The sequence below is a fragment of the Telopea speciosissima genome, chromosome 5 (assembly GCF_018873765.1).
Source record: "Telopea speciosissima isolate NSW1024214 ecotype Mountain lineage chromosome 5, Tspe_v1, whole genome shotgun sequence".
NCBI classification, from domain to species: Eukaryota; Viridiplantae; Streptophyta; class Magnoliopsida; order Proteales; family Proteaceae; genus Telopea; species Telopea speciosissima.
In genome coordinates, this window is record NC_057920.1 from 58,791,958 (window position 1) to 58,815,991 (window position 24,034).

The 24,034-nt window shown below is 38.1% G+C and overlaps 2 protein-coding genes across 2 annotated transcripts; both read left to right on the forward strand.

The window, feature by feature from the left end:
- The first annotated feature begins 2,519 nt into the window (after window positions 1-2,519).
- Window positions 2,520-18,034, forward strand: LOC122661943 (F-box protein At3g07870-like). Its single transcript, XM_043857463.1, has 2 exons — window positions 2,520-3,497; window positions 17,945-18,034. Exons 1-2 carry the CDS (start codon window positions 3,005-3,007, stop codon window positions 17,980-17,982), a joined length of 531 nt encoding a protein of 176 aa, XP_043713398.1. The 5' UTR covers window positions 2,520-3,004; the 3' UTR covers window positions 17,983-18,034.
- Window positions 18,035-20,212: 2,178 nt separating this feature from the next.
- On the forward strand, window positions 20,213-21,833 carry LOC122663147 (F-box protein At3g07870-like). The gene is made up of 3 exons (XM_043858849.1): window positions 20,213-21,485; window positions 21,616-21,668; window positions 21,762-21,833. The coding sequence occupies exons 1-3, from the start codon at window positions 20,213-20,215 to the stop codon at window positions 21,831-21,833; spliced, it is 1,398 nt and encodes a 465-aa protein (XP_043714784.1).
- Window positions 21,834-24,034: the final 2,201 nt, after the last annotated feature.

Below are 24,034 nucleotides of genomic sequence, written 5' to 3' on the forward strand. Positions count from 1 at the left end.
GAAATTTACACATACCACCCCTGAGGTTTGACGAAAGGATATTTTCACCCCCCAATTTTGGAAAATTCTGCATACTCCCATGAGGTTTGCAAATGGTAACAAATAAGCCCATTCCGTCAGTTCATGACTAACACTGTTAAAAATTAGACTTGAACTGACGGAATTGCCCTTCTAGAAGAAACCAAAAACAAAAAAAAAAAACCTGAACTCATCTTCTCCAAACTCTGATTTGTAGAAATCAAGAAGATAAAATGCGATTTCTAATTCTACTTCTGCTCTACCTGCTCAACAACCCATTTGTTGCCGGGAAACAATCTCATAACCCGGAATACCGAGTTCTGCTCTCCCTGAAATCCGCCATTACAGACGACCCAGGAGCTTCACTCCAGAAATGGAATGTCTCCACACAAGCACGCACCAATTGATGAACATAACAGCAACCTCCATGATTATGAAGTCAAACCATGTTCGGACTACAGGAATTTGATGCCTGGGCATGATCAAAAGGACAAAACCTGCAGGCCAAGCTTTAGTTCTTCTGGATCACTTTATTTTGCTTCCTTACCCAGAATTCACAAACATTACTTAAAAACAACAACAATAACAATAAGACCCACTGAGCCACAACATCTAATTTAATCATTCTTCCCTGTAATCCCATTAGTTCTCCCATTAAGCAAAGACTGAAACTATTAAGTAATTACAAGTTACAACCCATTATGGGCATCTACCTGTTCTGCTAAATTTTCAACGAAGAACACACAGAAGGAGACTAGAGACACCCAAAACCCAACCCTGATTGAAGATATAATCAAAAATCAAATTAGAAGAAAGATAAACAAAACAAAACAAAAGGCAACTAAGAACAGAGGAGCAGGGAGTGAATCCGAGTGACTCTGTCAAAACTCCCGATGATCCGCCACATCCACGGTTGTGGTGCACGACAATAACTTGCGAAATACTTTGAAAAGTGCAGCACAGGACATCTCCTTCACCTTCCTCATCACCACACACTTCTTCTCACTTCCTCCCTTCCTTTTCTTCTTCTTCTTCTTCTTATTCTTTTGAGTCACTCTGTCTTTCACACCCCCAAAGCAATCTGAAGAGCTTGAAATCAATGGATCTCTCCAACAATATGTTCTCCGGTGAGATTCCGGAATCTTTTGCGGAGCTGAAGAATCTAACGCTGTTGAATTTGTTCAGGAACAAGTTGCACGGCGCGATTCCAGATTTCATTGGTGATTTGCCCGAGTTGGAAGTGTTGCAGCTTTGGGAGAATAATTTTACTGGAAGTATTCCTCAGGGACTTGGAAGGAATGGCAAGCTTCAGCTCCTCGATTTGTCGTCGAACAAGCTGACGGGGATTCTCCCTCCGGATCTCTGTTCTGGAAATCGGCTTGAGACGCTGATCTTATTGGGGAACTTTCAGTTCGGTAACATTCCTGAATCAAGTTTAGGGTTAGGGTTTGAGGGTGGAGCAGAGAGTGATGGTGAAGATGGTGATGATTCGGTTCAGGCAAAGTGGTTGAAGAGGAGTGATTGAGTGGCAAACGTTTTAACGAATCAATGGGGGCGCTGGGATGGTTGCAACTCATCTTCCCCAATCGATTTTGGAGGAGATGAGTTGCAGGTTTTGTTTTTTTTTTTTTGGTTTCTTCTTAGAAGGGCAACTCCGTCAGTTCAAGTTTAATTTTTAACAGTGTTAGTCATGAACTAACGGAATGGGCTTATATGTTATCATTTGCAAACCTCATGGGGGTACGTAGAATTTTCCAAAACTGGGGGGTGAAAATATCCTTTCGTCAAACCTCAGGGATGGTATGTGTAAATTTCCCTTAAATTTCTCATGAAAGCCCAAAAAGAATGGGAACCGAGGATGAACCACATTCTGGAAGTTGTAGAGCAAGATAATGCGTGCCACACATGAGTCGTTGGATTGGGATATTAGACAAAAGCTAACCCACAAAAAGCGTCACATACTTTGTTTTGCTTCCCACTACTCACTACTGGATCAACTGAAAAGCTCTGTTTCCATCTTGCTTTTCCCCTGCCCTAATCTGCATTTCCGGTAAGGGTTCGCAAGGTTCTTCTTCGTTCCTTTTTCCTTAGTGCGGTATCGTCAATTCTTCACAGGTGACTAGGTGAGTCTTCTCTCAGTTATGATTTAGTAGTTCTACTTTGATTCGAGTCGTAACGAATCGACTGGTAAGAAATATGGAGGCGGTGGAGGAGAAGATAGTTAAGAGACATTGTCCAAGACCGATGAGCCGTCATCGGCTGTTTCAGTCAGAAGATGTTTTGATTAACGTCCTTTCGAATCTACCCGTGAAGACCCTCTTGAGATTCAGGTGCGTATGTAAACGATGGCGTTATCTTATCTCTGATGATCCTTACTTCATTCGACTCCACTCTCAAAAATCCAAATCCAAACAACCTCTTTTCTTATTCTCACCAACTCCACCCGATCTAAGGAAAAAGGGTCCTCGCTCCATGTTCGTAAAATCCACTGACAGAAAAGGGAATCAAATAAGCAGTTTTGAGGTCAAGTTTAAGACTCATAACCCCAAGGAGGTACCTACTCGTTTCGATCTGGTTTGCATTAATGACGGTAAGTCTGTTCATGTTTGTAATCCCAGTACACATGAATTCATAACATTGCCAAAATCTCCTTGTACCCATTTATTCCACTTCTGTGGGTTTAGGATATGTTCAGTCCACTGACAAGTATAAAGTAGTTCGTTTGATTAGCCCTGATTATGAGCTTGTAGAAGATGGAGTCAGTGTCGATGTTGATTCATTCAAGACGAAATGTCAAGTCTTTACCTTGGGAACAGAAAGAAAGGGCTCTAGTTCTTGCTCTTCTTCTTCTTCTTGGGCTTGGAGAGAGGTGGTGGATTCTCCATACCATGTTGGCTGTTCAAGTCCTCCAGCATTTGTTAATGGAGCCATCCACTGGTTGGTTTACTATGATTATGATATCGACGATGATGTCTACGATGGGGATATGATTGACCCTGATAATACGATTGTTGCTTTTGACCTCGAGAGCGAAAAATTCAGATTAGTCCCACATCCTGAAGGTTGTCCTGATATTAGTTCTTTACAACATTTTGAGCAACCCCAATTGGTGGAGTTGAGAGGGTTGCTATGCCTTTCATGTGTTCAAGGTTCCAAAATGGACATATGGATATTAAAAGACTACAACTACGAGAGTGGTAATGATCATATCCGTGGTACTTGGGTGAAAGAATACAGTATTGATCTTAATGTCTTGCACCCTAGCTACCAAATGTGGGATAGCCCTTTTCACTACTTTGCACCTATAGACATAGAGGACACAAAGGTGCTAATTGAGTCACATATGAGAGGTGTAGGCTATTACCATCTCCAAAGCAAAAAGTTCAAGGGATTTATGCATAGTAGCAGACAAATGCCATATCTAAAGTTCAGTTTCTATGTGGAGAGTTTGCGCCCACTAAAACGAACAATTAGCACAGGTACGTGCTATGCTTTTATAGTTTTTTTTTCCCCCTTTAATTATGAAGGTTTTACACCAGATTTATATATAATTAAGAAATAAACTTTTTTACTGCATCTGATTTGATTGGATTTGTTGAATTACGCATTGCAATATTAGTCTCAAATTTCTCAATTCTTAATTATCCTGCTACATCCTTTGTAGAATTGGATTTCTTATGAGTAATATCTAAAAAATGTTAAATTCACCTTGTCCCAATCTATTGAAGGGAAGCTACAACTCTATTGTGCAGGGAACTCATTGAAGCAGCTGAAGCAAAGTCAAAAGTGACTGTAATTAACCCGTTAACAATTGTTGGATGGCTTGACTTGCCCTCTTGAGCAAAGTTTTTTGTGTTGACCTTTCATGTTCTCCGATGAGAAGGATGATTAGTTTGTCATCTTCATTCCTTGTGAATCTAGGTGGGCTGTAGTAGTCTATGGATGTTCCAAGAATGAGTACCCAACGTTCTCACAGGTCCATAGTCTCATACTCTATAAATGTTCTGGTGATTTCTGTTTTTCATGTATAATATATTTATGGGACTCGTTTTTCTTTTCATAGGGAGGTTGGATAAAGGTTTCATGTCTTATCTATCCTTTTTACTAGAGAAATGTTTCAGATTTCTTAGTTAGCAGTGATTTCCTAAGAATGCAAGCATGTGCTATCAACCCTTTCATTAGTCAATTTAATATGCATTAAGAGGCCTTTAAATCAATTCATAGGGTGTTTGTTTTGTGCTCAGTTCCAATCTAGATTTTGATGGCACATGCCCATACGTTCTTTTCAAACTGTTAGCCTTTTTGTTTAATAGATCATCTAATCAATCCAGTTGCATGGGAAGCTTCCCGTTGTTGTTCTTGTATGCCTGTTTTGACTTTTAACATATATAATATTTTTTTAAATAGAAAAGGCTCTTTGGATATTTAAATCATGTTTCAATTAGTATTATTATGCTGATCAAGAAAGTTGTTATATTTACACCAAAAATACAAGAAGTGGGTGCAAATTTTTTGGCAGAGGAGGAAAGGGTGGTGATTGATCTGTCAGCAAAATTTGGGAACAAATGGGTGAGGATCGCAATATATTTGCCTGGAAGAACAGATAATGATGTGAAGAACTTTCGGAGTACCAGGCAGAAGAGGCTGAGAAGGATTCGACAAACATCACCTTTACCCCAAAAATAACAGAGGAAGATAGAGAAAACTCCTCTTCCATCTGAAGCCCATATTTTGGAGGTATGATTGAAGAATCCATAATTTTCTCAGCCCACTCATGTTTTGATTATTTCTTCATCTGGGTCTTTCTTATTATCTAAGATAGTCATATAATGCAGACGAATATTCTAAGAATGATAATGATAGTTATACAATTATTGCTTTTACTGCAAAGATGAACTAAACTTTTACATTGTTGTCCAGAGAATGGATACATATATTTACCCATAAAAGGACTTGTGCTACTGGTTCTTTATTTGACATTAATAAAAATTTTGATTGTGATCCTGATCTATATCTATTTTCTCTGCGATTTCTTCTAGCCACGACATATTGGTTCTCTTCCCAGTTTCAATATGTATTATTAACCAATTTGAAGCCTTGATGTATGGTTTTACTAATGATTTTAATGATGCGTTCTTCATCACTAGAAACATAATGTTGCATCTTGCTGGAAATAATTCTTTGCATTTAAGAAACCTATAGTTAACCATGGTGAGGTTCCTCTCCTGTCATTTGAAATTAATAGTGAAGCAAAAAAGAGGGAGGGAACTACAGGAGCCTGGCTATTCCCATAACTCACACTGTACCCACTGTACACCCCCCCTCCCTCCCTCCCTCCCTCCCTCCCTCCCTTTTGTTTCACTTGTACTTTGAAGTGACTGGAGAGGATCCAAGGCCTTGGTCAACTGGGTTCAGCTTTGTGGAATTAAGTTGGGTAAGATAAACTAAGATTATAAAAAATTAACCTGGCTACGCTAGAGTGAGAGTAGTTTTTACTAATTTTTTAATTGGGATAAATTTGACTTCTCATTTTTATACCCCAAAATCATTCAAATGTTAGTGAGGTGTAACTATTTTTAGATACCACCCTTGGCTTGGTGGTAAAGTCTTCGACTTCTAATAGTGGAGATATAAGATCAAATTCTTGTCTTAAGGGTGTCAATATGTATTTCAGTTATTGGTTCGGCTGTTAATTGATTTTAGCCTCTTGTGATCAGGACCAGAATCAGAACCAACCAATTAAGTAACCGGTCCTATATTTGTAAGCCTGGATCAATTAATAATGGGCTGGTCAGTTCCCGTTCTTAAATGTTCCTTAATTTGTCGTAAGGTTGGATGAATATAACAAATAAAAAAGGGAAATTGCATGTGTCTGTCTCTCTTTCTCCTCAAAATAAGGGGGTTAGAGTTGTCCTTTCATATGGGGACGGAAGTGATAGACTCATTACTCATGGGAGTGCTAGTGTAAGCTACACTCTAGGAGAAAGCTCTTTTTCCCTAAAATCTTTTAATTTCTCTATCTTAAAAATCTTTAAGAGACCAATTTTCTATTGATCTAGTTTTCAACAATTATCATAGCCCTAGATAAAGGACACAACTACCCCAATAAGATTGAATTTTAAATATTAAAATAAAGTAATTTCAAAATTTTATTTTACCCTTGCCTTACCCCCTAAGCTAATACCTGATTCCTCTCTCTTTCTTCTTGTGTTGTTTCTTTTTACATTGACGATCAACAATGATGAGTCTTTCGGATAATATTAACGGTTTTTTAGATCAATATTGCATGTAAACAAACCCTTATTTGACGGTAAGGTGATGCTTGTTAATTGAGAAAAATTTTGAAAAATGATACCGTGACCTCAGAATGGCGTTCAATTTTCATGAACTTCCAATGTAGCATCTCTTGGAATTTATTGCACAAAAAAAATGCAATATCTAGAGTGTAAACTGAACCGGGGTTACCGTGTATAACCCGGTTCAGGCACCACCCGTGGAAGGGCAGCCGTGCAAGGCGCAACCCACAAGGGAAGTCAGCTACTTTGAGTGACTTGACCCTTTGTGTCTTATTCCTAGTGGGATACTGAGATGGGGAGGGGGGCTCTCTATATATACATATCATTACAAACCCTAAATTGGCATAATTCTCTCTCATTGTCAGTCTTGCTCTCAAAGTTATTATTATGTTTTCTGTGGGGTTCCATCAATTCCTAGGGCTTTGTGGTGTGGATTTCTATGTAGAGAAATCTAACAAGATAACTAAAATTGAAGAAGAAATCAAAGTTCTTTCACATCTCTGTTTCAAGTAACACGTTAACGGTGCCCATGTGATTCAATTTATTTAACAAGAAAAAAAATTATGCCAAGAATTACTTCATCTATGGATAAAATGGAAAAACAACAGGAAAATGATCACATGGGCAAGGATCCTAATGTCTAAGCCTTAGTCTACCTCCTCCCCTTTTTGGACAAAAGAAAACCTTTTAAAAAAGAAGAATTATCTGGATGAGCAAAACCCGGAGGGAAAAGTAATTACAAGGAAAGAGGGTGGTGAATCTACCATACCCTAGAAAACATTATCTTAACAAAAGTGGTTAAAAGGTGAGCTTCATAGTTAAGAGATCTAGAAACACAAAAAAAAAAGATAGTAAATAAAATTGAGAAAAAATAGAGAAATTATCTTCAATTATATTCAAAGAAGCTGCAGAATTGTTCAAACTTGCAACAAGAGAAGAAAAAAACAACCAGAATAGATGACCAGCTGAAGAAGCTTTAAACTTGACCCAAGTAAAAGCTCAACTCGGATTGCTTCTGCTTCCATGGTTAAGGCAGAGAAACTGGTACTAAAACTTTACATTTGCCAGCAATAAACACTCCAGAACTGTCCCACATGACAACACCTCTTCCACTACCTTTAGAACTTGAAGAAAACCAAGCCCCATCAGTAAAAACAAATGACACAATCAGAATTGGGCTTGGGGAATGAAGATAATAGATGGGGTGGAATTTTCATTTCTAGCTTTAAATCCAAAGAAGGGTTGTGCGGCAGTCCTCCACTGTCCACAGTATGCTTATGAGCTTCAAGAGTGTGAAGAAGATTAAGATCTACATATTTAAAAAGTGAATCCATTGAAAATGATATTCTTGTTGATCAGGGTAACTCTTCAAATTGTCTTGGACAAAAGTAATGAAGTCCTTAAATTTTAGCCCCTTCGGCCTAAAGTAATGCACAACTGGTTATAGCATGTCCACAAGTAAATACAACATGAACAACAGATTCGGGCTCTTACAAACAAAGAGTGCAAATGGAACTTTGATGATTAAGATTTTTATTGAACAAAAAAATGATTTTTTTTTTAAAATTTTTGATAATAACAAAATGTGTTTCACAAGACAATATGAACTACATCATCTACAAAAAAAGGGAAAATATAGGGGCACCCAGTCAACTATGGCCCGTTTTCATAGTTGAGGGGGTGTCCCTGTATTTTTTCCGAAAAACAAAAAACCGAAGCTTCGGAAATTCCTTTGAAAGCCCAAAAAGAATCCGGAACAGAGGAGCACCATAATTTGGAAGTTGTAGAGCAAGATAGTGCGTGGCAGATATGAGTTGTTGGATTGGGATATTGGTCAAATATAAACTAGAATCTTACGGTCCAACGCTAACCCACAACTCAAGTGTTGCATACTTTGTTCTGATATTACATTTCTAAAACTCACTCTCGACCTAAAAGGGCTTTTGCGATTAAGTTCTGTTTACATCTTTGCTTCTCCTCTGCCCCATTCTCCAATCCGTTATGGGCTCGTAAGTTCCTTCTTCATTCGTTTTTCTTGGAAGGCATCGTCAATTCTTCACACAGGTGAGTCTTCTCTCGATTATGATTTAGTATATCTACTTTGGGTTGCTCTTGATAGATGAAATATGGAGGTGGCGGTGGAGGAGAAGATGATTAAGAGACATTGTCCAAATCTAATAGGCCATGATCGGCTGTTTCAGTTAGAAGATGTTTTGATTAACGTTCTTTCATGGCTACCCGTGAAAACCCTCTTGAGATTCAGGTGCGTATGTAAACGATGGTGTTATCTGATCTCTAATGATCCTTATTTTATTCAACTTCACTCTCAGCAATCCAAATCCAAACAACCTCTTCTCTTATTCTCATCAACTCCAGCCAATTCAAAGAACTCTATTTTCCTAAAATCCACAGACAGAGAAAAGAATCCAATAAGCAGATTTGAGGTCAAGTTTGAGAATAGATTTCCCATTCTGTTGCCTACTCGTTTCGATCTGGTTTGCTTTTATGACAATGAGAAAGTTCATATTTATAATCCCAGTACACATGAATTCATAACATTGCCAAAATCTCCTTGTCGCCTGTACTGCACTTTTGTGGGTTTAGGATATGTTTAGTCAACTGACGAGTATAAAGTAGTTCGTTTGATTAGCCCTGATTATGAGCTTGTAGAATTTGGAGAATTTGGAGACATTTTGATGTTGATTCATTCAAGACGAAATGTCAAGTCTTTACCTTGGGAATGGAAAGAAGGGGCTCTAGCTCTAGCTCTTCTTCTTCTTGGGCTTGGAGAGAGGTGGTGGATTCTCCATTTCATGTTGGGTTTTCAAGTCCTCCAGCTTTTGTTAATGGAGCCATCCACTGGCTGGTTTTCTATGATCATGATCTCGACAATAAGGTCTACGATGGGAATATGATTGACCCTGATAATACAATTATCGCATTTGATGTTGAGAGCAAAAAATTCAGATTAGTCTCACATCCTGAAGGTTGCCCTGATCTTAAGTCTTTAGAAGATTATGAACAAATCCAATTGGTGGAGTTGAGAGGGTTGCTATGCCTTTCTTGTGCTAAAGATTCCACAATGGACATATGGATGTTAAAAGACTACAACTACGAGAGTGGTAATGATCATATAAGTGGTTCTTGGGTGAAAGAATACAGTATTGATCTTAATGTCTTGCACCCTAGCTACCAATTGTGGAGTAGCCCTTTTCGCTATTTTGCACCTAGAGACATAGAGGATACAAAGGTTCTACTTGAGTCACATATGAGAGGTATAGGCTATTACCATCTGGAAAGCAAAAGGTTCAAGAGATTTATGCAATGTAGCAGACAAATGCCATATCTACAGTTCAGTTTCTATGTGGAGAGTTTGCGCTCACTAAAACGAACAATTAGCACAGGTACATGCTATGCTTTTATAGTTTTTTTTTTCCCTTTAATTATGAAGGTTTTACACTGGATTTATATATATTTATGAAATAAACTTTTTTTGGTGCATCTGATTTGATTGGATTTATTGAATTATGCATTTCAATATTAGTCTCAAATTTCTCAATTCTGAATTATGCTGTTAGTTCTGTTACTCCCTTTGTAGAATTGGATTTCTTACAAGTAATATCTAACAAATGTTAAAAGTCACCTTGTCCCAATCTATTGAAGGTAAGCTACAACTCTATTGTGCAGGGAAAACATTGAAGCAGTTGAAGCAAAAGAAAAAGCGACTGTAATTAACCCGTAAACAATTGTTGGATGGCTTGACTTGTCCTCTCGAGCAAAGTTTTCTGTGTTGACCTTTCACGTTCTCCAGTGAGAAGTATGATTAGTTTATCATCTTCATTCCTTGTGAACCTAGGTGGGCTGTAGTAGTCGGTGGATGTTCCAAGAATGCTTACCCAACTTTCTCATAGGTCCGTAGTCTCATATTCTATAAATATTATAGTGATTTCTGTTTTTCGTGGATAATTTATTTATGGGATTTGTTTTTTCCATAGGGAGGACTTGCATTGGATAAATGTTTCATGTCTTATCTATCCTTTTTACTAAAGAAAGGTTTCAGATTTCTTTGTGCTCAGTTTCAACTTTGCTGATTTTGATGGCACATGCCCATATGTTCTTTTCAAACTGTTGGCCTTTTTATTTAGGGATCATCTAATCAATCCAGGTGCATTGGAATTTTCCCATTATTGTTCTTGCATGCCCGTTTTGATATAGATAATTTTTTTTTAAAATAGAAAAGGCTCTTTGTATATTTAAATCATTTTTCAATTAGTATTATTATGCTGATTAAGAAAGTTGTTATATTTACACCAAAAATACAAGCAGTGGGTGCAAATTTTTGGCAAAGGAGGAAAGGGTGGTGATTGATCTGTCGGCAAAATTTGGGAACAAATGGGTGAGGATTGCAATATATTTGCCTGGAAGAACAGATAATGATGTGAAGAACTTTCGGAGTACCAGGCAGAAGAGGCTGAGAAGGATTCGACAAACATCACTTTTACCCCAAAAATAACAGAGGAAGATAGAGAAAACTTCTCTTCCATCTGAAGCACATATTTTGGAGGTATGATTGAAGAATCCATAATTTTCTCAGCCCAACTCATGTTTGGATTAGAGCAAGGCAAGCTGTCATCTATGTAACCGAATAGATCATGAGCATGTAGTAGAGGAATGAACTAGGATTTCCATAATAGGTAGTTGGTTCGATCAAGCTTGATGGGCGAAAACTGAATGATATTGGTAGGAGAGATTATAGTTGGATTGGTGGAGGAGGTTGTGGTGGAGGAGGAATCTGAGTTAGCCATAGATGATAAGGACGATGGTTAGTAGCTTTGATTACCAAGATAGGATAGAGAAATGAGATTGAAATTCTCCGTGTTTACTTGTGATCACGGACTCTGTATTTATATCATATGTGAAGTTTTACAATAGTATTTGAAATTCAAAATACAAGAGTTAGAGTTTGAGTTCTCCTATACTACTGCTATACAGTTTACAAGAGAACAAATAGGGGAAGTAGATAAGAGAGAAAGATAAGAGTGAGACTGTTTTAACAACCTCTCACACTATCCCGTTATCAGGTTTGAGATTTGAATTTGAATTCAAATGTGGATCTCTGTCCGTAATAGGATTAGTTCTTCATGTGGGTCTATCTTATTATCTTAGATAGTCATATAATGCAGACGAATATTGTAAGAATGATAGTTATACAATTATTGCTTTTAGTGCAAAGATGAACTAAACTTTTACATTGTTGTCCAGAGAATGGATACATATATTTACACATAATGGAGTTCTGCTACTGGTTCTTTATTTGACATTAATAAAAATTTTGATTGTGATCCTGATCTATATCTATTTTCTCCTCGATTTCTTCTAGCCACGACAGATGGGTTCTCTTCCCAGTTTCAATATGTATTATTAACCAATTTGAAGCCTTGATGTATGGTTTTACTAGTGATTTTAATGATGCGTTCTTCGTCGTTAGAAACATAATGTTGTATCTTGTTGGAAATAATTCTTTGCATTTATAGTTAACCATGGTGAGGTTTCTCTCCAGTCATTTGAAATTACTAGTGAAGCAAAAAAAGAGGGAGGGAACTACAGGAGCCTGGCTATTCCCATAACTCACACTATACACCTGCCCCTCCCCCTCCCTTTTGTTTCACTAGTAGTTTCAAGTGACTAGAGAGTATCCATGGCCTTGGCGGGCTGGGTTCAAGTTTGTGGAATTAAGTTGGGTAAGATAAACTAAGATTATAAAAAACTAACTTGGCTATGCTAGAGTGTGAGTGGTTTTTACCAATTTTTTAATAGGGATAAATTTGACTTCCCATTTTTATAGCTCAAAATCATTCAAATGTAACTATTTTTAGATGTCACCTTTAGCTTTTCTTGTCTAAGGGGTATTTCAGTTATTGGTCCACCTTATAATTGGTTCTAGCCTCTTGTGACCAGGATAAGAACTAGAACCAACCAATTAAGTAACCGATTCTATATGTAAACCTGGTTCAATCGGTAATGGGCTGGTCGGTTCCAGCTCTTAAATGTTCCTCTGGTTAAATGATCCTTAATTTCTCCAAAGCCTGGATGATTTAAACAAGTTAGTTTTGAGAACATATGACTCTCCCCAGACCCAGCTAAACGCAGGAGTTTTGTGCATTGGATACGATTTTTTTTATTTTTTTATTTCTGAGAACGTATATTGCACCCATACTCATCTATGATAAATGACCAATTATAATACGGGTACGCTTGGGCCAAGAGATGAATGGGTAGTGAAAACCCAAACCCCTATAATTGATTCCTAATTCTAACTAGTTATTATTTAGTTTGATTCGGTCTGGTTCCGATTCCAAAATAGTCATCAACCTTAATACCTACTAACCAAATTGCCTAATTAGTTCTGCTCTAAACTTGACAATCTTATCGGGGCCTTACTAGGAGGGGTGTGGATTGTGGTTGATCTGGTGTGCGAGGTTTCCTTGTAATACCCAAATTTTTAAAAGGGAAATGTTTTCTGTCCGGGAGCGTAGGGTATGTTCCTGTCCCCCTTTAGTTATATACCAAAGTGGGTTTTTCGTGATTGTTTCCTGCCAGCGTAGTCTACATTCCCTGACAAGTAACATTCTCCCTTTTTAAAAAAAGGGCGAGTGGTAGCAGCGCTTTAGCGCTGCCATTTTAAATTAGTGGTCGCAGCGCAACAACATTTAATGTCAGCCATTGATCTACTTTAAGGCTAATGCTAACCCTCCAAATATTTTGTTGGTAAATCTCTAATGTAACCTGCTACTCATCCCGCAGGTTCCTCTCAGGGTTCGTAAGTTTGTCTTCTGCGCCGGTGTCTCTTGGGGAGGTTTTCAGCGGTGAGAATGCCAAGTGTTCAATCGGAAATTTTGGGGTTTAATCCCTAAATGGTTGGATTTCGACTTAAAAATCTACAGAAATTGAAAGTAGAAGTGATACTAAGAACTCAAACTCCATCAGAAATTTCGGGGTTTAATTCCAAAAGAATCCAATGGGTTTTTTGTCCAAAATTCCGAGGTTTAATAGAAGGCGGATGGGAGACGAAATCGTCTCCATCGCCCATGTTGATGAAGATGAGAAGAACTTAGCATTATCCCCTTGTGTGTTCTTTTGTTCCCACCTCTGCGGAACCGCCTCTGCACACCATCTCCCCTTCGCCTGTCTTCCTTTCCCAACCGAGTTCTCCCCTGCCCTCGTGCTAACCCCCTGCCTTCCCCCATACACATCCCCTGTTTTGCTTCGCCCAACACAACGCCCCTGTGTACTTTTGAGGTGAATGTGAATAGTGATGCTAAAACATTTCCCTTTTATTAGTACCAGTTCCTCTTATTATTAACATCGATGCAACTTTGATCATGATGGTGGCCCTTCTAGAGAGAAAGAGAGATGATTTCAAGGAGATATGGATCGACCATGGGCGTTATATATCTACAGCATAGTACCAGAAATAAAAGAAATGTCTCTGCTATGAGCTTGATGCTTCCGCTGATACTCAATAAGAAGTCAAGTCATCGATGCTTACACATCAATCCATTGTACTTTCAATTAACTTCTTCTAAGAGAACTATCCAATAATCCAAATCACAATAGAAGAAACTCCACCGTTCTTTTCGAGTTAATTAAAATTAAATAGAACCAATCACCCCCTCCTCCCACAGAAAAATAAAGAGAGGAAATCAGGCATTTTCCCTTCCTGTTATAAACACAGTTGTTATAAATCAACAATGGTTAGGGTAGAAGGAACATCGTCATCGAAGTTCCAGAGCTCCAAGGGAGTGCCACCAATTACATTTTCTTGAGCATCATTTGCATTTGCTGCCACGGATTGCTCATCTCCTTCGTGACTTCGTCCAGTTAAGCAGGAAACTCAACCAAGAGAGAGAAAATCTGTCGCTGCCGGCGTCGGTGTTGTTTCCTCCAACTTAGGTTTCTCCATGTAATCGGCTTTCATTGTAACAGCAAGTAAAAAGTTAAAAGGCTTGTAAAATAATGAATGGTTAGGATTAGCCTTGAAGTAGATCAATGGTTGGCATTATATGTTGCGCTGCTAGCACTATTTTACAATGGCAGTGCTCGAGCGCTACGCCCTTTTAGCCTTAAAAAAATAAATGATTTGTTCGATGAAAATCGAAATAACCCATCTGCTTGGCTAGTGGGGTTGCAGAGGAGGAGAAGCTAGGGACGTTGATTTGGTGGGTCTCATTAAGTTTATTTTAAAGGTAAAATGAAAAAAAAAAAAAAATGGAGGTAAATATGGATTAATAGCACTTTCATTAAGGGTATGATGGGCACTTGGTTCATTTTTTGGTGATGACATTATCATTTAATTGTTATAATCTACGGTAGGGGTACGTTTGTAAGATTATTTCAAAATATAGTGGAGGTAGATGTAATTTTTGAAATCCTAAAGATGATAGACTTAATTGTTCGAAACTTTAGGTGTGGTAGACATAAATTTCCCTTATATTAAGAGAAACTGCAGAATTATTCAAACTCGCCACAAGAGGGGGAAAAAACAACCAGAATTGATGAACAGCTGAAGAAGCTTTAAACTTGACCTAAGTGAAAGCCCAACTCGGATTGTTTCTGCTTCCACGATTAAGGCAGAGAAACTAGTACAAACTTTACATTTGCCAGCAATAAACTCTCCAAAACTGTCTCATATGACAACACCTCTTCCACCTTTAGAACTTGAAGAAAACCAAGCCCCATCAGTAGATATAAATGCACAATCAGAATTGGGCATGGGGAATGAAGATCATAGAGGGGGTGGAATTTTCATTATTTCTGGCTCTGAATTCCAAAGAAGAGTTGTGCGGCAGTCCTCAACAGTATACTGATGAGCTTCAAGAGGGTGAAGAAGGTTGTGCTTGGTGCGTTGGTCAAGTGCTCACTTGCTGAACGCTTGGTCATAGGTTCAAGTCTTGGAACCCTGTTAAACGCGGGAGCCTAGTGCATTAGGTACGATCTTTATGTTTAAAGCGTGAACCCATTGAAAATTAAATTCTTGTTGATCAGGGTTGCTCTTAAAATTGTCTTGGACAAAAATAATGCAGTCTTTAAAGTTTAGCCTCCTTCAGCCTAAAAATATTGAATCAGAGACAAAAACAGCACACCTGTTTGTTGCAGCATGTCCACAAGTAAATACAACATGGACAAATAGATTTAGTTTGTTTTAATTGTGTAGTTGTTCCTGGTAAGTATGATGTTTGTGGGAGTGGTCGATTAAATTAAACACCGCCGCGGACAGTTAATCAATCATTTCCATCATCAAGAAATGGATATAATATAAGGGAGAATGTTCTCTTGCTTGCATTCAATCACATGGGGCTGCCACTCAGGGGGCAGGATGGTTATTATGCCCACCCTCATGTGCCTGGGCACAACATGCGCTAAGACACAGAGAACAGCACCCCATAATATAAACACACATGGGGTTGTTTGCAATTTTAAGGTGGAGATGGTGGATTAATAATTAAGTAAAGCAAAGCAGGGAGCGGTTAGTGGTCCGACTAGGAGAATGAAGAATTCCCACCGCTTGTACTAATTAATTAAAGGACCAATACCAATGAGAGATAGAACGAACGAACATGGAAATCACTACTTAGGATAGTATTAAAATCCTCTGCACTATTGGTGGGGCGGCGGGACAGGAATTTTTATTCTATGTTATTACAGCACGGTGTTGTACTGCATCGTGTGGTAATTACATATGTATCATGTGGGACCCACTATGCGATATGGCCTCTACAGCACCGTGCTGTAACAGCAAAGGATAACGAACATTCATGCTCCGCACGTACTAGCTCAATCTCTTAATTAGTTATCTAATTAGGGACTTTCGTGATAAGTTCTGTTTCCATCTTTGCTTCTCCTCTGCCTCAATCTTCAATTCCGTTACGGGCTTGTGAGTTCCTTCTTCATTCCTTTTTCTTGGAGGGTATCGTAAATTCTTCTTTACAGGTGAGTCTTAAATCAATTCTGATTTAGTATATCTAGTCTGAATCGAGTGAATCGAATCGATTTGATTAACATTTGCTTTGGTAGTTCTTGATAGATGAAATATGGAGGCGGTGGAGGAGCAAAAGATGATTAAGAGACATTCTCCAAATCTGATAAGCCATGATTGGCTGTTTCAGTCAGAAGAAGTTTTGATTAACATCCTTTCGAAGCTACCCGTGAAGACCCTCTTGAGATTCAAGTGCGTATGTAAACGATGGCGTTATCTGATCTCTGAAGATCCTTATTTCGTTCAACTTCACTCTCACCAGTCCAAATCCAAACCACCTCTTTTCTTATTCTCATCATCTCCATCTGATTCAAGGGAATCCAAATTCTTAAATTCCACAGACACAGAAAAGAATCCAATAAGCAAATTTGAGGTCAAGTTTGAGACTGGTTACGCCACTCTATTACTTACTCGTTTCGATCTGGTTTGCTTTTTTGACAATGTCAATGTTCATATTTGTAATCCCAGTACACATGAAATCATAACATTGCCAAAATCTCATGTTCCTAGTACAGACATTGTTGTGGGTTTCGGATATGTTCAGTCAACTGACGAGTATAAAGTAGTTCGTTTGATTGGCCCTGAATATCCCAATATAGAAGAAGACGGAATCATTATCGACGCGTCTTCATTGAAGACGAAATGTCAAATCTTTACCTTGGGAATGAAAAGAAAGTCTTCTTCTTCTTCTTCTTCTTCTTCTTATTCTTGGGCTTGGAGAGACGTGGTGGATTCTCCATACCATGTCAGGGGTAATAGTAGTTCAGCTTTTGTTAACGGAGCCATCCACTGGCTGGTCTTGTATGAAGTTTATTTTGACATTGAGTACCACGGTGGGGATATGATTGACCCTGATAATACAATAATTGCGTTTGATGTCGAAAGCGAAGAATTCAGATTAGTCCCACATCCTGAAGGCTGTCCTGATCTTAGGGATTTTGAATATTGTGAACACCAATTGGCGGTGTTGAGAGGCTTGCTATGTCTTTCATGTTCAATAGATTCCACAATGGACATATGGATGTTCAAAGACTACTACGGCTTGGAGAGTGGTACATGGGTGAAAGAATACAGTATTGATCTTAACATCTTGCACCCTAGCTACCGAACTGAGATAAGCTATTCTGGCTACTATGCACCAAGAGATATTGTAGAAGACACAAAGGTACTAATTGAGACATATTGGAAAGGTTTAGGTTATTACCATCTCCAAACCACAAGTTTCAAGGGATTTATGCATAGTGAACAAATGCAAATGCCATATCAACAGTTCAGTTTCTATGTGGAGAGTTTGCGCTCATTAAAACAGACAATTAGCACAGGTATGTTCTATGCTTTTTATAATTGTTTTTCTTTTTTAAATTATGAAGATTTTACACCAGATTTATATATAGTTAAGAAATAAACTCTTTTTCTGCATCTGATTTGATTGGATTTATTGAATTAGGCATTTCAATAGTTTCAAGTTTCTCAATTCTTAATTATCCTGTTACTTCATTTATAGAATTTGATTTCTTATAAGTAATATCCAACAAATGTTAAAAGTCATCTTGTTGCTATCTATTGAAGGGAATTTACAACTCTATTATGCAGGGGGAAACATTGAAGCAGCTGAAGCAAAAGCAAAAGTGAAAAGCCACTCTCTGGCTATAATTAACCCGTAAGCAAATTGTTGGGTGACTGGACTTGTATATGGGATTTGTTTGTTTCATAGGGAGGACATGCATTTGATGAAGGTGTCATGTCTTATCTATCATTTTTACCAGAGAAAGGTTTCAGATTTCTTTGTTAGCAATGATTTCAGAAGCATGAAAGCAGGTGCTATCAGCCCTTTGACTAGCTGAATGTGCATTAAAAGGCCTTTAAATTAATTCATAGGGGGTTTGTTTTGTGCTCAGTTCTGATCTATCTGATTTTGATGGCACATGCCCATACATTCTTTTCAAACTGTTAGCCTTTTTGTTTAGTGGATCATCTAATCATTCCAGGTGCATGGGAAGCTTCTTGTTATTGCTCTTGCATGCTGGTTTTGATGTAAATACTGTTTTCAAAAATCGCAAAAGTTCTTTGTATATTTAAATCATGTTTTAATTAGTATTATTAAGCTGATCAAGAAAGTTATATTGTTATATTTACACCAACAATACAAGAAGTGAGTGCAAATTTTCGGCAATGGGAATGGCCGAAAGGGTGGTGATTGATCTGCAGGCAAAATTTGGGAACAAATGGGCAAGAATTGCAACATATTTGGCTGGAAGAACAGATAATGATGTGAAGAACTTTTGGAGCACCAAGCAGAAGAAGCTTAGAAGGTTTCGAAAGACATCACCTTTACCACACAAATCATAGAGGAAATTAGAAAAAACTCCTCTTCCATCTGAAGCACATATTTTGGAGGTATGATTGAAGATCCACCTCCTCCCATTTTTGGAGAAAAGAAAACCTTTTATTAAGAAGAATTATACGGATGAGCAAAACCCAGAGGGAAAAAATTGTTACAAGGAAAGAGGGAGGTGAAACCACCATACCATAGAGGACATTATCTTAACAACATAAGAGCCTAAAAGGTGATCTTCACAGTTAAGAGATCAGAGGGATCCAGATCCTCTACTGTCGAGCTGTCCGGCAGGACCATGCTGTCCAGACATGATACTGCGTGCAATGTCCGCCTTACCCCTGCCCAAATGCCTTGCCCGAGTGGAGGTAAGGCGGTCATTACGCATAGGAGAGGATCTGGATCCTCAGAGAAATTGGTACAAACTTTACATTTGAAAGCAATAAACTCTCCAGAACTGTCTCATATGACAACACCTCTTCCACCTTTAGAACTTGAAGAAAATCAAGCCCCATCAATGGAAATAATGGCACAATCAGAATTGGGCATGGGGAATGAAGATGATTGAGGGGGTGGAATTTTCATTTCTGGCTCTGGATTTCCAAGAAGGGTTGTGCGGGAGCAGTCCTCCATAGTATGCTTATGAGCTTCAAAGCGTGAAGAAGATTAGGATCCACATGTTTAAAAAGTGAAACCATTGAAAATGAAATTCTTGTTGATTAGGGTAACTCTTAAAATTGTCTTGGACAAAAGTGATGCAGTCCTTAAAGTTTAGCCCCTGCAACCAAAAAATATTGAATCAGAGACAAAAAGCGCAGCACAACTGTTTGTAGGATGTCCACAAGTAGATACAACATGGACAACAGATTCGGGCTCCTCCAAATAAAGAGTGCAAATGGAACTTTGATGATCTTAAGATTTTTATTGAACAAAAGGTGATTCATAGCAACACAATATGAACTACATCACCAAAAACAAAAAACAAAAAAGAAAGGAGGCAGAATGAATCCGGAACAAAGGAGCACCTCCTTGGATCAAGATCGGTCTCCAGAGAACCTAGCGTCCAGGGTGCTGTCAGGGGGCATCCAGCAGCTGAGCTGCACACATCTCATCGCACGCTTAGGGATGTGTGTGACACAGCCCAATGTCTGGCAGCACCCTGAGCGTGTCTCCAAGGAGCCCAGCTAAATTCCACTTCATTTGGTAGTAATAAAGCAAGATAGGGCGTGCCACATATCAGTTGTTGGATTGGGATATTTTTGGTCAAATATAAACTTGAATCATACGGTCCAACGCTAACCCACAACTCAAGCGTTACATTTCCAAAACTCTTGACCTAAAAGGGCTTTCGTGAATGTTCTGTTTCCATCTTGCTTCTCCTCTGCCCCAATCTCCAATTCCGGTTTGTGCTCGTAAGTTCCTTCTTCATTCCTTTTTCTTGGAGGACATCGTCAATTATTCACAGGTGAGCCTTCTCTCAATTATGATTTAGTATATCTACTTTGGCTAGCTCTTAATAGATGAAATATGGAGGCGGTGGAGGAGAACAAGATTAAGAGACATTGTCCAAATCTAATAGGCCATGATCGGCTGTTTCAGATAGAATATGTTTTGATTAATGTTCTTTCGTGGCTACCCGTGAAGACCCTCTTGAGATTCAAGGGCGTATGTAAACAGTGGCGTAATCTGATCTCTGATGATCCTTATTTCATTCATCTCCACTCTCAGCAATCCAAATCCAAACAACCTCTTCTCTTATTCTCATCAATTCCAGCCGATTCAAGGGGCTCCAATTTCTTAAAATCCATGGACAGAGAAAAGAATCCAATAAGCAGATTTGAGGTCAAGTTTGAGAATAGTTTCACCAATCTGTTACCTACTCGTTTCGATCTAGTTTGCATTAAGGACGATCAGATTGTACATATTTGTAATCCAAGTACACATGAATACATAACATTACCAAAATCTCATGTTCACCATGATTACAGTGTTGTGGGTTTCGGCTATGTTCAATCAACTGACGAGTATAAAGTAGTTCGTTTGATTAGCCCTGATTATAGCATTATAGAAGAGGGATCCATTGTCGAGGTGTCTTCATTCAAGACGAAATGTCAAGTCTTTACCTTGGGAATGGAAAGAAGGGGCTCTAGTTCTTGCTCTTCTTCTACTTCTTCTTCTTGGGCTTGGAGAGACGTGGTGGATTCTCCATTTGATGTCAGCAATTCAAGTCCTCCAGCTTTTGTTAACGGAGCCATCCACTGGCTGGTCATGTATGATATTCTATTGGACACTGATTACTACAATGGGGATTTGATTGACTCTAATAATACAATAATCGCGTTTGATGTCGAGAGCGAAGAATTCAGAGTAGTCCCACATCCTGAAGGTTGTCCTGATCTTAGGTCTTTCGATTCTTCTGTACACCAATTGGTGGAGTTGAGAGGCTTGCTATGTCTGTCATGTGCAATAGATTCCAAAATGGACATATGGATGTTAAAAGACTACTGCTATGAGAGTGGTAATGATCATATCGTTGGTACATGGATGAAAGAATACAGTATTGATCTTAACGTCTTGCACCGTAGCTACCGATTAGGGGACAACCCTTTTCGCTATTATGCACCTAGAGACATAGAGGACACAGAGGTGCTAATTGAGACACATATGAAAGGTTTAGGTTATTACCATCTCCAAAGCAAAAGGTTCAAGGGATTTATACATAGTAGTAGACAAATGCCACGTCTACGGTTCAGTTTCTATGTGGAGAGTTTGCGCTCACTAAAACAAACAATTAGCACAGGTATGTTCTATGCTTTAATAGTTGTTTTTTAAAAAAAATAATTAATTATGAAGGTTTTACACCAGGTTTATATATAATTAAGAAATAAACTTTTTTGCTGCGTCTGATTTGATTGGATTTATTGAATTAGGCATTGCAGTAGTCTCAAATTTCTCAATTCTTAATTATTCTGTTACTTCATCTGTAGAATTGGATTTCTTATGAGTAATACCCAACAAATTTTAAAAGTCACCTTGTTGCTATCTATTGAAGGTAATTTACAACTCTATTATGCAGGGAAAACATGAAGCACAAGCAGAAGCAAAAGCAAAAGCGGAAAGCTACTCTCTGACTATAATTAACCCATAGGCAAATTGTTGGGTGACTTTACTTGTCCTCTTAAGCAAATTTTTCTGTGTCTACCTTTCATGTTCTCCGATGAGAATATGATTATTGTGTCACTTTCATTCCTTGTGAATCATGGTGGGCTGTAACAGCCAATGGATGTTCCAAGAATGCTACCGAATTTTCTCACATATCCATATTCTCATACTCTATAAATGTTATAGTGGCTTTTGTTTTTAATGGATAATTTATTTATGGGATTTGTTTGTTTCATAGGGAGGACTTGCATTTGATGAAGGTGTCATGTCTTATCTATCATTTTTACCAGAGAAAGGTTTCAGATTTCTTTGTTAGCAATGATTTCAGAAGCATGCAAGCAGGTGCTATCAACCCTTTCACTAGCTGAATATGCATTAAAAGGCCTTTAAATCAATTCATAGGGGGTTTGTTTTGTGCTCAATTCCGATCTATCTGATTTTGATGGCACATGCCCATACATTCCTTTCAAACTGTTAGCTATTTTGTTTAGTGGCTCATCTAATCAACCCAGGTGCATGGGAAGCTTCTTGTTATTGCTCTTGAATGCTTGTTTTGATGTAAATATTGTTTTCAACAATTGCAGAGGTTCTTTGTATGTTTAAATCATGTTTCAATTAGTATTATTAAGCTGATCAAGAAAGTTATATTTGTTATATTGACTCCAAAAATACAAAAAGTGGGTGCAAATTTTCAGCAGTTGGAATGGCCGAAAGGGTGGTGATCTGCAGAAAAAATTTGGGAAAAAATGGGGAAAAATTGCAACATATTTGCCTGGAAGAACAGATAATGATGTGAAGAACTTTTGGAGTACCAAGCAGAAGAGGCTTAGAAGGATTCGACAGACATCACCTTTACCATACAAATCACAGAGGAAATTAGAAAAAACTGCTCTTCCATCTGAAGCACATATTTTGGAGGTATGATTGAAGAATCCATAATTTCTCCTCCCACTCATGTTTGGATTATTTTTTCATGTGGGTTTATCTTATTATCTAAGATAGTCATATTATGCAAACAAATATGCTAAGAATGATAGTGATACAATTATTGCTTTTGGTGCACAGATGAACTAAATTTTTACATTCTCCTCCAGAATATGGATGCATAGATTTACACATAATAGGACTTGTGCTACTGGTTCTTTATTTGACATTAATAAAATAAATTTATTATGATCCTGATTGATATCTATTGTCTCCACGATTGCTTCTAGCCACGACAGATGGATTCTCTTCCTACTTTCAATATGTATTATTAGCCAATTTGAAGCTTTGATGTATGGTTTTACTGATGATTTTAATGATGTGTTCTTCGTCACTAAAAACGTAATGTTGCATCTTGTTGGAAATAATTCTTTGCATTTAAGAAACCTTAAGTTAACCATGGTGAGGTTACTCTCCTGTCATTTAAAATTTCTAGTGAAGCAAAAAAGAGGGAAGGAGCTACAGGAGCCTGGCTAGTCCCATAACCCACACTGTACACACCCCCTCCCTTTTGTTTCACTAGTATTTTCAAGTGACTGGAGAGTACCCATGGCCTTGGCTGGCTGGGTTCAGCTTTGTGGAATTATGTTGGATAAGATTATACAAAACTAACTTAGCTAGGCTAGAGTTTGAGTGGTTTTTACAAATTTTTTTATAGGGATAAATTCGACTCTCATTTTTATAGCCCAAATTCATTCAAATGTTAGTGAACTGTAACTAAAAAATTCCACCCTTGGCTTGCTTGTGAAGTCTTCAACTTCTAACAGTGGAGAACAGAGATCAATTCTTGTCTTAAGGGTGTCAATATATCTGATTTCAGTTATCAGTCCGCTTTTTAATTGGTTCTAGCCTCTTGTGACTAGTACTAGAACCGACTAATTAAGTAACCGGTCTTATATATGTAAACCTGGATCAATTAGTAATGGGATGGTCGGTTCAGTTCTTATATGTTCCTGGTTAAATTTACTTATTTGTTTAATTTTATTTTAGAGCAAATTACATGCACCCCTTTGGTGTTTGAAACAATAACAAACTACCCCCTGTTGTTTAACATGTTGAGTGCACCCCCTGACGATTGGGAGGCTTACAAATAATCCCTTACAGTTAAGTTTAAACTGTTAGTTGTTAAACTTATGAAAATGGCTACATTACCCTTCTATTTTTGCAATGGACCATTATACCCTTATAGAACATAACCATATC